Source organism: Clinocottus analis, unplaced genomic scaffold, assembly GCF_023055335.1.
Source record: "Clinocottus analis isolate CAN_PGR_092001 unplaced genomic scaffold, fCliAna1.0.p SCAF_8, whole genome shotgun sequence".
NCBI classification, from domain to species: domain Eukaryota; kingdom Metazoa; phylum Chordata; class Actinopteri; order Perciformes; family Cottidae; genus Clinocottus; species Clinocottus analis.
Genome location: NW_027176240.1, coordinates 8,469,791 through 8,483,476, shown reverse-complemented (window position 1 = coordinate 8,483,476; position 13,686 = coordinate 8,469,791). Strand labels below are relative to the sequence as shown.

Here is a 13,686-nt window from a genome sequence, read left to right as displayed (position 1 = left end):
CCAAACACACATAGAGTGAGCCCAAACCAAGTAATATCTATTAAATATTTACTTCTCTGTTGGACTGTTACATAAGCGCTGCTGAGAGGCAAAAGCTGCCATACAGGACATGCTCACATACTCAGTGAAGAGATAGCAAGAGTCTTTCTTTAGTCAAAGCCATCACTAAAATGGCTTCAGTCTAAGGACAATAAAGTAAAATTAGTAGATTGTTTTTTTTATGTAGTTGGAAATATATTTTAGGAATAAAATGTCTTCCTTTGTGGCGACATGGTACTGAAGAATGTGATTTTATTATGAATGCCTTGCAAATGTCACAGACTGTTTATACTGTCCAGGGAGACTGTCGTGCCAGAAAAACTAAAGTGTTAGTCATGATGGTCAAACATTTTAAGCAACCTGTATTTATGTTTCCCAAACCGGCAATATCTTACATTACAGTGAATATTACAGCCCACTCGCAAAAGCAAAGGCAGAGTCAGTGTGACATTGTTATACTGCTGCACAAGCAAAGGAGTTAAAATTGAGTTTACCCTCGCCCTTACATCGAAGGGAAGAGGTGAAAGTGAATGGCAGGGGTTTGACTTTACAAAGTAAACAATGGAATCTTTAAACCACGTCTGTGATCTTTCCATATCATTAATAAGCTAGTATAATTTCCAAAACATAACTATACCTTTAAGGCTGCGTATCACATAACCAGAATAGGAATAATTTCTGGAACAGTCTAACGAGTTGTCTTGGAAGGTACTGACATACAACCTGTTTTGTAGTGTAGGTTTGATGATGTGTTGGAAATACCGAGTGAAAAGTTGGCTTCCTGTCTGCCTTGAACCAACTCTGTCAAAAAGTGTCAGAGTTTGATCATGATCACAGCTATTCACGAGGCCTCACACAGCGGAAAAAAAGCTCCTCGGCAGAGTGTGTGTGCTCATTGGCTACTTTAAACATAAACAGAAATGTATGAGAGGAAGTGAGAAGACAATAGACTAGCTTCTAATATGGGCCATGAAACAAAGTCATGAGAAAATGATGTGGCATTTGAAATGTAGGGAAGAGGTGATATAATATGCATAATTGGCTTGATGAAGACCAAAATGGACGATAGAAAAATAGGAAAGTCGAACAGAAATAAAGGAAAAGAGAGATTTATACTGCAATTGAATCCCCCATGCATCCTTATCACTGCACACTGCTCTCTGTGGCGGATACATTATTTTATTACTCTGGTAGTCTTTCCTTTTATCCAATACTCCATGTAGGCCTTTTAAGTGATTATAAGCTTCTGGTGGTTAGGCTGCAAGACATTAAGCAGCCCTACATACAGGAACGAGGTATTTGACACCTTCAGTAACAAGATAGCAATTCATTTAAGTTAAAGAATAAGGAATCCTCAGGGAAACGGCTCACACATATTCCCCTTTTACCATTCAGTTAATTCATTCATGGCATGTCAGATCAAAATCCTATCCAGGGTCATTTGTCGGTTTTGTAGGACAATAAGGCTTCCTCACCTTTTCAGAAACTCCATATACTCTGTGTGCTTGATAAGACCCGTCCTCATCATGATCGTCTGAAAACATTGTCGGTCGATGGCCCACAGCTTCACATTTGTTAGCGCTGGAAAGAGGAATACACAAGAGAATGTTATGAAAGACAGTTTTTAGCCTCAGGCATTCAGATTACCAACACATTTTATGCAATATACATTAAACATCCACTGCAACAGCGAACTGTTGCTTTGTACATGAAGCATTTGGATATAGTGAACATCATATGCACCTTAAAGCATTTTATGTTACATTTGAAATGTGAGAATAATCATAGTTGTATCATGGCATGGAGCATGTGTGAGTGAATTTAAACTAAATGCCATCTGAAGTCACTGGTCAGAGACAAGGTGGGGGAATCTGTGGACTTTTGTGTTTAGGTACTTTTCTCTCGGCAATAACTTTCATCAAAATGTTTTCTTTGGCTGCTGATCGGGCCTTCAAAGCAAGCTGGAGGGATTTGTGATAATCAGTCCTAGTCTGCGGTTAGAGTTAATTGGTATTATTGGAATACTTTGCATGGGTGGCTTGCTTGAATTCACACTACAGCAATGTAATTGGTTTAATGTCAGGAGTCTGACTTGATTATGCTCAAGTCTTTTTATTGGGTAAGCCCCTTAAGTTACTAATTGCTCAGTGTATTATTGACAATTATCAAAGTGTGTGACAAAGTTAAGTTTCAAAACACAAACAGCCAATGCTGATTTGTCTGTACAATTTCTTACAATTGTTCCACCACTGACTTCAATCTGTGTTGGCCTTGAGGAACCAACTCCATAACCATAATACTCTCTATACTTTCAGGAAATGGAGATTAAAGAGTTTTTCTTTGTTTCAATATTGCACGGTGTCTCATAGCATTGTTCCATGAAGCAACCAGACTACTACAATACTTTGTCTTTTGAGAGCAGCGGTCTCTCTCACGGGCAAACTCATGTTTGGTGATTTTCTTATTGTGGAGTTTAGTCCGTGCTAGAGATGCCCAGAATGCATCGCTGTTACGCTACATTTGTTTGACACCTCCTTGAATAATAAAGGTCTCTTGCAGCAATCCTTACCCAGTGGCTCAAAGATCAGAAATAGTGCTGAATTTCTTGCATTTCTTCCCATTCTTTTGCTGTACTGGTGATTGATGGAGGCAGGGGTCTTTAAAAAAAATTCCCTTTCTTTCCATTTTCAGTGATTTTGAGCCTCAACAGCTTTGAGGTTCCTCTATAGTCACTTTTAATCAGAATATGTTTCACCTCAATAGATCTCTGTGGTGAAGAGCCTCTGTTGGAACCAGTCCATGCAGGTTTTCATCTGGGCAGTGGACCTCTAACCCACACCTGGATGGCCATGATATTTCCGAGAAGAAATTGGCTTGTTGGAGCATAAACTTTATAACAAAACATGTCAAAACCCCAGATTTCATTTTGCTGAGCCAAATTGGAAAGTAACTTCCTGAATTCAGTGGTTCACTGTGTTAATAGCAGTTCACTATAATTATATGGAAATACTTTGGAGTATTTCCCAGGGTCATTAAGACATGCTCTCCTTTTAACTCCACGACTTTAATTTTGCAGTTTTACAGCTGACTCTTAGGCAGAATGAAAAGAGAGAGGAATTATCCAGTGTGACCCCAAAACAAATCTGGAGATTTCCACAGAGGCTTGTGTCCACAGGGACGTGTTGTAATATCAGAAGAAAATTCATCAGATAAGAGTCAGACTGCTTGGTATTTTGTCTGAGCGTCTGTTGCAGAAGCTCTTCCTTCTATCTCAACCTCCCAGTCCGACTTGTGTTCATCAATAGTCTTTAAGATAATATATCCAGTGTTGTCAATATCAATGAGTTATGTGTTGATCATAGGAGAATAATTTACCTGTCACTTGGAGTTTTTCTGTCTTTTTGTCTTATCTTAGTGTTCATCGAGTGCAAAAAGGACCAAGTAAGACTGCGACATCAAATCAGGAAAAGCAGACAAAATCAATGGCATTGACCAAGAAACAGCCACAAGCCTGAAAACCAAACTTATATTATAAAAAACGATTTATATTAGTTATACTATATTAACTTAAAAAAAAAAATTAAAATTACAGAATCGTATCCATCCCCTTCCTTTCAAATACAGTTGCAGCACCAACCTGACGCAGGGCAAAACGTGTTCACTGTTTTTATTCTTTCTCAGTCTCAATATGATCAAATGTTTGCATTATGAGTATGTTGTGGTCTTATTGTTTTTAGTGTGTAATGTCTGAAGCACTGGAACCAAACCAATTTCTCGGTGTCGGATGGTGAAGCTGATGTGAATCTATCAAGTCACAGTCCAGGCTTAGCGACAATAAAAGGACATCTGCAGCTGATGGGGAATCAGAGTGTCAGTGCAGGCAGATGGGCCTGGCCTGCAATTTAATTCATTCCCTAATAGAGTATATCTGATACAGACTACACTTAATAAATGTGATGTCTACTCACGCTAAAACACACAGCAAAACAGCGTTTGTTTCTAAACTCGTGAGTTTGGAGGTTTACCTTCAGAGCGTAAGGATATTTTGTGATTCTTACCAGTTGTCTTCATGGGAATAGTTTTGTTTTATGATGTATTTTAGGTAAGGATAACAGCGAATGTAACTGACCAGATTAGGATTAATATTAGAGTTGAAAATGTCAGCGATCACCTGGACATAAATATGTCTGCACACCTGTGCTAATGCACAAACTCTTATACTCATGGTATTTATGTACACCCACACACACACACACACACACACACACACAAACCCCACAATGTTTTCTCTGCTGGCCAAGAGTTTGACAGCGGTTTAAAATGGGGCCAAACCACAGGAGAAATGTCCTCATTAAACAGCCTGACACGGTTTTTGGTTTGATACACTCAGGGAGGTGGGCGACTGTGTCTTTCGATCAGAGGGTCAGTGGTTTGAGCCCCGGCTCTGCTAATCCATGTCAATGTGTCCTTGAGCAAGACACTTAACCCAGAAATTGCTCCCCGTCGCTGTGTCTACGGTGTATAGAGCAACAATGTAAGTCAATTCGGATAAAAGCGTCAACTAAATGTAATGTAATATATTTTTTTGAAGTGGGAAATATCTAAAAACATGTATTCAGACACAGATAAACATCAGATGCATAGGGTCGTGCAATATTAATATAAGAGATATCTTCTCAGATTTTGGATATCATAATATGGCAGTGGCCTTTTTCTCTGTTGCGTTACAGTAAAGTGATGTAATTTCTTGAACACATTAGATTATTCTAGCTGTTCTATTAATTGCCTTAACCTACATTGCTGTGTGCAGATATACATGAACCCACGCAGAAGCTAACAGTAAGCAATTATCTGACACTGAGTAAAAATGTAAAATTATACATCGTGAAATACAGGAACACTGTAAAACTGTTCCACAATTATTTCTCCTCCTCCTTGCAAACAATCCCAAAGGCATAGCTTTAAAACAATTACTTTGTATCTAGATATTGTTATGTCTTTTTTTTAATCAAAAGGGATATTTCTGTAGGGGTGATGGCCCAACCAACCTCGTATATGGAGACAAGTCTAGGGAGAAATTAGCGAGTAGCCTTCTAATTTGACCCCAAAGCAACAAGAGTGGGAGTTTAGACATCACTATGCAGTGGCAAAGAAGTGTTTTGGCGTGTGGGAGTGTGGGGCACTGGGAAATAAGATATGTAGGGAGCCTGCAGCGCACCACAGTAGGTAAACGTATTATTCGGAGCCTTAACTAAATTGTGTTGAGACTTAGGGAGCTAGTTATCCTGTAGTGAGGGCGCAGATGAATGTCATAATGCTCATGGGTTACCGACCATTAGCTTCACAGCTCATATCACCCCAGGCAGCACTGAAAAGATTAAGGGATGTTGTCTGTAAAAAGGTTAAGAGGAATTTGGCAGTTTGTTGATCCAATGGGAGAAGGCTTTGACTGTCATGCAATAGTGGACTGTAAATACATGCAACATTAAACATGTACTGTCTACAGGGGTAAACAAAAAAACAAGAACACTTGTGTAATGTAATCCAGCTGAGGCCTGACAATAAGTGTTATTTTTAAGAAAGTTGGTAGTGAGCACAGTTACGGTCTGTTGCTCTGGATTACATTGTTTTCCATCCATCCATCCATTATCTCAACCGCTTATCCTCATTAGGGTCGCGGGGCGTTGGAGCCGATCCCAGCTGTCAAGGGGCGAAGGCAGGTTCACCCCGGACAAGTCGCCAGTCCATCACAGGGCAGACATATAGACAGACAACCATTCACGCTCACATTCACACCTACGGGCAATTTAGAGTCCAATTAACCTATGCAGCATGTCTTTGGACTGTGGGAGGAAGCCGGAGAACCTGGAGAGAACCCACGCTGACACGGGGAGAACATGCAAACTCCACACAGAAGGACCTGCCAGACCAGTATCCGAACCCCGGCCTGTATCTGCTGTTGTCATGCGCCCACTTCATGTAATGCACACCATGTTAAGTCTTAGTCTGTAAAATGTCAGTTGTTTCTGTTTCACAGTAGATATGGTAGTGAAAAGTTGAAGATACGCACATCCATTCTCAGACACAACACACACATTGACAAAAGTAATCAAATGGCTGTTATTGTGAAAAGATGCACCACCTGTCCTTTTATGTGTGTAATATGCAACAGACGTTTATTGTTTAGTACTCATCTCAAATATCACATTATGATAGCTGCTTCCAACGATGGTTTGTTTTTGTATGTGCACGTAAAGTGTGTAATTGACAAATTTGGATTAAAGATTTTGCTCCCTAAATTAAAAATCCCAATATCCCTTACTGTTTAGCACCTATTTTCTCTTTGCCTCTTGAACGCTCCTCTAAATTGAATGTAATCCCACCTCGAAATAAAAGATGGCTATTCATAGCCATGCTGCCAACAGCCGAGCACATTGTCATTATCATTTGTTCGTCCTCGTCCTTTCCTTTCCTCTCCTTGATGAAATGATTGTAATTCCCGAGCCTTCAACTTCTCCCCATTATTTGCAACAATAGATAATTATTGTTGATTGTGAATACTGACAAAACTAGACAACTACCTACTTTAACATGCCAGGGCCCGAAAGAGAGGATCTTTATTTAAACTGAGGAAAACAGTGAGAGGTAATATACATATGGATGTCGCCACATGATAGAGTGCAGGACAAGGCCTCCCCCATTCGTTTGGCTCAGTCATAATTCATTGTAACTGAATTTCAGCCGAGGGGATTATGCAAATGCTGCATGTGTGTTTGTTCTTGTAATCTAATTTTGGCTCATTAAATGACATAAACATGGGATGAGCTCAACAATGTTTCTTCTCTGTATTTAGGTCATGACAGTTCACATCCACAGAGTGTGTGTGTGTGTGTGTGTGTGTGTGTGGGAGGGGGGGGGGGGGGTGTTTGGAAACATCAGAACTTGCATTAGATCGCTACTGTGACTGCAATCTTGATCTTGGTTGGGAGTGCCATACGCTTTAATGGTGTTTAAAATGTCTCAAAACAGTCTACGTCTGGCCCATGGTGATTAGCTGAAACTTTTCCAAAAGCACCACAGGGCTACATGGAAGTGGTACTTAAAGAAGATTGGACAAGAATCTCAAGTAGTAAAGTCTGTACAGAAACGTGTGCACTCTGATGACAAGAAACATTAGTGTTAATATAGTTTTAACAGTTTAATGCACAGCTCAATGTACTGTGTAAACATTTTACGAAAGAAAATACGTTAAAAAAGCTACTTCTCTCTCTTTCTATGTCCATCTGTAGAAAGATGCCTACCGTCGTCTCCAGAGTAGTAGATGATCAAGTGTATTTTGTTATTTACAGAAAAGTGCTCACACTTTGACATTATTGTCACAGGTGAAATAAAATGTATTAGAAAACTGTGGAAATATTTATCGACATGTGTCTTTGGTGCCATGTTGGTTATTAGGATGTGCTTGGTTGTGAAATATCCTTTTAGCACTTACAGATTATTAACTTGGGTTCCAACACAGCTCTGAGACACGGAGCGGCGTCTCCAAACTAATCAGTGGGAGCACCCAACAGAATAATTTTAACCATTAAATATAATTTTAATGTTTGGGTTTGTGAACATTCGAGTTGGTTTTTACCGTCACTCTTTAAACTTTTCTGTTAAATCTTTAACTTGCCTACTCCTGCAACTTAATTTCTCTCATTAACATTTATTCCCTAAACATAATCCCCTCTTCCCGGTAATGTCTAAAAAAAAAAAAGAAAATCAATCACACACACACACACACACACACACACACACACACACACATGCACACACACACACACACACACTGTAAATCACAGCCATGTTAACTTTACTCCTTGGAGACCTTGTTTTTGAAAGCGTTAAGAGAGCTCTGCTGTCAGGGCGGCAGGTTGGAAGAGTCTAATCTCGTTCCCCCCTAAGTCATTAATAATATCAGCCAAGTCTGATTACATCTGGATGAGCTCTTCACAGCGTGAGAAAGCAGGACAGGTCATTTACTCCAGACAGTGTCAAAGAGGAAGAAAAAGAAAACATTGGAGGAATTCTCCTCAAAATTATGGATGTAATTATTATCATTTTTCAGCTGTAAAGAAACACAAGATAGTGTATGAAATACAAATCCCCCTCGTTATCTCGTGCATTGCCTGTCTTGAGGTAAGGCGCTAATGTGTGCTCTTATGACAGCTTTCATATCCCAAAGAATCCCAACATAGAACAATCAGATGCCGTCTCCAGCTGCCAGCTCGATGCTCGCCCCATGTGGGAGACAGGAGACCATGGACTTTGAACAGCAGCTGCTTGAGAAATATTGAGCTCAACAATATACCACCCGCCATCCACCCACGTTATGTTGTATAGAGGATAACCCATCTTTTGTTTGAGAGAATAACTGATTCCATTGGTGTTACATCCAGGGTTTCTATTTCAGCTACAGTGACATGAAAAGTGTTTTGTTTTTTTTCAACGATCAGTGTCTAATTATGTCCACCATTCAAAATGAAACACACACTTTGAAGTGTGGAAGTCATAATATCTAAATGCATTTTAAATGCATTTTTTGAGTGGAAACTTCCTCTCGAAGGCTGATTGAAAAGGAGTATATCTAAAAGGCTATTGGCTAATCTCTGTAACAGTAACAAACCTCACGCTCCACCTGTGTTTATCAAATATTTGTTTGTGATCTACAGTTAGCCCTGAGATTTAAGATGTGATCTTGTATAGTACTTTTGACAACTTGAGCATTACAAATATTGTGGCTACAAAACGCATTATTGTGTGAAAGTTCGATTGAGTTGACCTCATCGTTATCTCTGATATCATCTACTAAAGTCACTCAAGGAGAAGCGTCTCTAAGAGGGATGTGCTGTCTTTGTAGACAATCATTCATAGCGGGCGACATTGTCACAACAACAAAGATTTTTTTTAAATTTTCCATTACCGTACGTTATTTTAAAAACAGTGTTGTCGCTTGAAGTTCACTGGTCACATTTCAAATAAGCAGAGGGGAAAACAAATTACATAAGGTCAACAAAGTAGAGGAAAAATGTAAACAGCAAGGTTTCTACCTCAATACCACAGAAAAAACACAATTTATAAGGAATGTATAGGTTGATTTGAAAATGACCGTAGAGCGGTGATAATATGTTTTCTAGTACGATAAGACGAGTGCAATCCAATCTTTTGAGTCATGGTTAATAGACCTGAGTAGTATTGACATTCATGGCGACTGGTGGAGAGTTTTGTGTTTGGTGCAGACTGAAAAAAATCATAAACCTCTAAAGGATGGGAAAAACAAGCCAATAGGTAATTAAAAAATGTAAGGAAATATAATATAATATGTAAACGCTTAATATTTGTAGGCGGGTATTGTAATAATGAGGATAAACTAGTGAAACAACAAAACAAGGCCCAAACCGTGATAGTAAAATAACATTTTTTTTTTTTGTATGTATTTAATGTCTGGAAAGTGGAATTTATCTTTGAAGAGTAATATCATGAATGGTAGAAAACAAAGACAGAAATTAATAGGAATGAAAGAACACTGCATTACATTGAAGAAAAACTAAACCAACTACTATGTTGTTCTTTCTGAAGCCTTTAATCAGTCCAATCAATGTTCAAAAGGCTCCTGTCTTTTGTTAAAAAAAACAACATTTTCCATTAGAAGGAATTCATCTTTTTTTTCTTCCTCCCCAGATTCCATTTCATGGTGTCATGATTGAAGCACTGGTACCTGAGCTGATGACTTCAAAAGGAAAACTCTGGTCCTGTGAGGAACAACCTCTGCCGCATCTGCACGCCAATAAAACGTTACCTTTCCGCACAAGTTGCTTTCTCGTCGGTTCATTTTGTTGTCCTCGTCTTCATACACAAGCATACAGAAACTATTTGCCACGGAGGAAATCAGTTGGAATAACCTGATAAGTTGCAGCCTGCCGGCTGTAGAAAATCAAACGGAGTTCTGTTTGCTATTCATCAGCACAAAGGTTATTTTTAGGCCCTAATGCAGGTTGTATCAGGTTATATCAGATGACACATTTCTCTATATAGCTGCTTCTGCGGCCTACTCAAACTCCACAGTGAAATCTGACAAATTACAGACTTTTCAGGGAGTCACATATGTATTTCTTTATACAGACAAATGGTATGCTGATCGCAAATAGTGACCAAATGTGTGTTTGCCATTTTTCTAACGATTTTGATTCATTAACATGTGCATGGTGGTAATAATTACATGGCACAGTGTGCATGTGTTCTGTATCCTGACGGTAACTTAGGTGTGTCTACGCACACATTAGTGAATGAGGCATCCATATACACTTTAAAGATGTAACAACCTTTTAAATCACAAGAACTCCAGACATTGGTGGGTATTGCTAATCCTGCTCTTTGTCTTTTGGTATAATTTAGTTCAATTCTGAGTGTCTTTCTTGTTTGTGCTATGTGTACACTAAAATGACATCAAACTTGTGAGCTCTTGTTTCAGTTCCGACAAGAAGAAATAACTTCTTCTGTCATTGTTGAATTTCATCAGGCTTTCTGTCACTCAAGGTGGATGTTTTGAAGCCTGCTGAGGCAAAAGCTTTGAAACTCAGCACCCAAAAACACAGAGCAAAGCCGGTGTGATAATTTTCCCCCCCTCCCACATCCTCCTCCACTGCTTTTCCAGAACGTGATGTGATGAAAATACGTTTCTGTGACTGTGTGTGCGTGAGTGACTGCATGCCAGCATGGGTGCGCATACTCATTGTATATGTTTGTCTACCTTTTTTTTTTTTTTTTTTTTTTACGAGGCAGCAATTATTCTGACAAGAGGCTCTTTACTCTGCAGGAGTCCTGGATTCAACTCAGCTTCCCAAACTGTTCATTATAGGAGGAAAAGATGCATAACCGTGCAAATATTAATCAAACCAATGAGCGGCTCAGATATTACAGATGGCTTTCTCTGTTCAGTGAGTTTGTGTGATAAATGTTTGAAATACAACACAAATTACTTACTAAATTACAACTTCAAGCGCACACAGTATGTGTCCTTTAAGAAGTGGCCTTACCCTTTGTACACTACCTCCAACCTATTGGTCAACACATGTAAAGAGTTATTATTCTGCCTCCAACAGTTAGTCTGAGTTTAACAGTCTGTTGCTAGTAGCAACCAGTACCAGAACAGCCGAATGCAGTTTATGATTAGTACATCCACCGTTTTGTTAGACCTGCGACCAAGCAAATATTGACAGGTATCTTTTAACCCTCTCCATGCCATTGTTGGACTATCATTTGAACTTCATTTCCGAGGGCATCTGGTTAGGCGATAGTTATTATGTCCGTGGTGATCCTTTGTATGTTTATTCTGCAACCCTGTCTCCCAGAAATGGGGTTTGTATGTAAACAATGTCCAACTGCAAATGGGTTTTGAGAGTCACATAATGCCATTTGAATTTTTTTGTATTCATTTAATAAGTAAAAGCTTTTTGATGAACATATATGTAGAATGTTTATACTGAATGTGGCAACAAAACAACATACTTTAATTTGTTTTCCCTGCAACGTCTGCACTTACAATACATTTCTACATCTCTGCTTGTAGCAGCTATCATGAATGCATTGTATGTGTAGGCACTCAATGCACTTGGTTAAGGGAAAGATTGTAGTCGCTGTTATATATTGACAAACAATCAAAAGACTTGGAGGCCATCCCCTGACTTTAACCTCTATTGGAGGTGTGTTCAGCTTATAAAGAAGGCAGAGGTATCATAGCTAATAAATGATGGAAAATAATACATCCTATTTACCATCATCCACTTCTCACCGGGCATGAAATTAAGCTTGGTTTTGGGAGGATGAAGGTCAGCAAATGGAAATTTCATTGCCTCTCAGTCAGTTACTTTAATTGTATTGCTATGGTCCCAAACATCAGAGCATCTTTACTGCCTCAGACCAGAATCGGCAATACACAATTTACTTGATGAAATTGTGACGAAAGCAAGTGGGAAAGGAACTATTGTGTGGAAAGATAGCACATAAAAGCGAGTTTATGAAATGTTTTTTTTTTCTTTATAGAGGTGTCCCCGACTGAGAATTAACAGTCAAATCTGATCGCTCAAGTCTTGCCTGTAGTCGACTGATCATTGAAAATTTGAGAAAAAGTTTCTTGCGCTTTGATCCCCCCTCTGTATCTACAGAAAATAACTATCGCTTGTGTATGTGAGCGCGCGTGTGTGTGTGTGTGTGTGTGTGTGTGTGTGTTTCCTTACTGTCGTAATCCACAGACAGAAGAGAATCAACAGGGAAGTGAAGGCACGGTCAACATTAGACAGTGGTTGAAGCCTCAGACAGCTGTAATATACACTGTTTGCACAGCTGTCTCTCCACGCCTCCCCCAGCTGAGAGTTTTTTTTTCATGAATTCAAAATAGATCTAGCACACTGATAGTTAGTGGTGTCACGGACCAGAGGGGTTAACCAGTTAACCATCACAGTGTGAAATAAAGTTTAACTGATGAGCTCTAATAATGTTACATTGGAAACAACCAATTTGTGCTTAAATTAACAAAAATGTTCCATTTAGTTACATTATGATGCATTCAGGCTCCGGTCAGTGAAAATTAGTATTGATCGAAGGTCAATTATAATGTTATCATGATGTATTCACATGTAATCACTTAAAATGTACTGTTGGTGAGAAGGGGTTGCAGCTCATGATACATAATCAAAACAGCTCATGACAATAAACATGACATCAAAATACTATATTTTATATCATTTGAATGGTGTGCCTTTCTGGAAAAAAAAATAATATTACAAAGTAAAAGGATAACATTTTACATTTGAATGATTTTTCTTGACTACAGAGAAGTTTAAATGATTTTTGAGACTAATGAAAAAAATGACTTTGCTTCCTTTTTATCTTTTGTGCTGATCTGATTTGTGATCCGATTTGTGACTGATCGTGATTAGGGATGGGTATCGTTAGGATTTTATCGATACTAGTAGAAGTGTCAATCTATTATTTATCCTCTTTTTGTGAGTTTTTGTTTTTTCTTAATTAAAAAAGAATCACCATTTATTTATTACATGTGAACAAATAGTCTTTCTTGAAGGGCAACGGCCGAAATGTTGAAATATCTCACTCACAAAACAAATGTGACTTTTAGAACATTCCTATGGGAGGGGCATATTTTGAGTTGAGAGCTTTGGTCAGATGTGTTGGTTGGAGTGGAACTAGCAGCTTCAAAATAACTTATAACAACACAACTAACTATGTATCAAACAACTCAACGTACACTGACAGACGTATGAGTCGTCACTTAAATCCCTTCGACTCTACTGTTGCGTATGGGTGCAGGCCTCTGACAACTGGACAACAGCCCCATGACACTCGTCTACCCTCCGGAGCTGGTAGAGAGAAGGGCGGTGGGTTGTGTCGTGGACGCAGCCTCAGCCCGACAATATAAAAACTGTTCCCAAATCTTTTAAATACAGTCGCAGCTTAACAATAAGTTGGGCGATTTGCTTTCATTGATTAGCCTATTCTCATCGGCACACTCCATATGGCATCGCTAACGTTGACTGCAGTGGAAGAGGATGGACAGCTGCTCGGCAAACAAACACTCCTGCAGATTGA

The 13,686-nt window shown here is 39.0% G+C and overlaps 1 protein-coding gene across 2 annotated transcripts in view; it reads right to left on the bottom strand.

Moving 5' to 3' along the window:
* LOC137780088 (cGMP-dependent protein kinase 1) overlaps window positions 1-13,686 on the bottom strand; it is an 81,068-nt gene that overhangs the window by 27,938 nt on the left and 39,444 nt on the right. For both annotated transcript variants that reach the window (XM_068568425.1, XM_068568424.1), the window contains exon 4: window positions 1,515-1,620. In XM_068568425.1, the coding sequence (XP_068424526.1) occupies window positions 1,515-1,620 (106 nt within the window). The remainder of the gene's footprint in view (window positions 1-1,514; window positions 1,621-13,686) is intronic.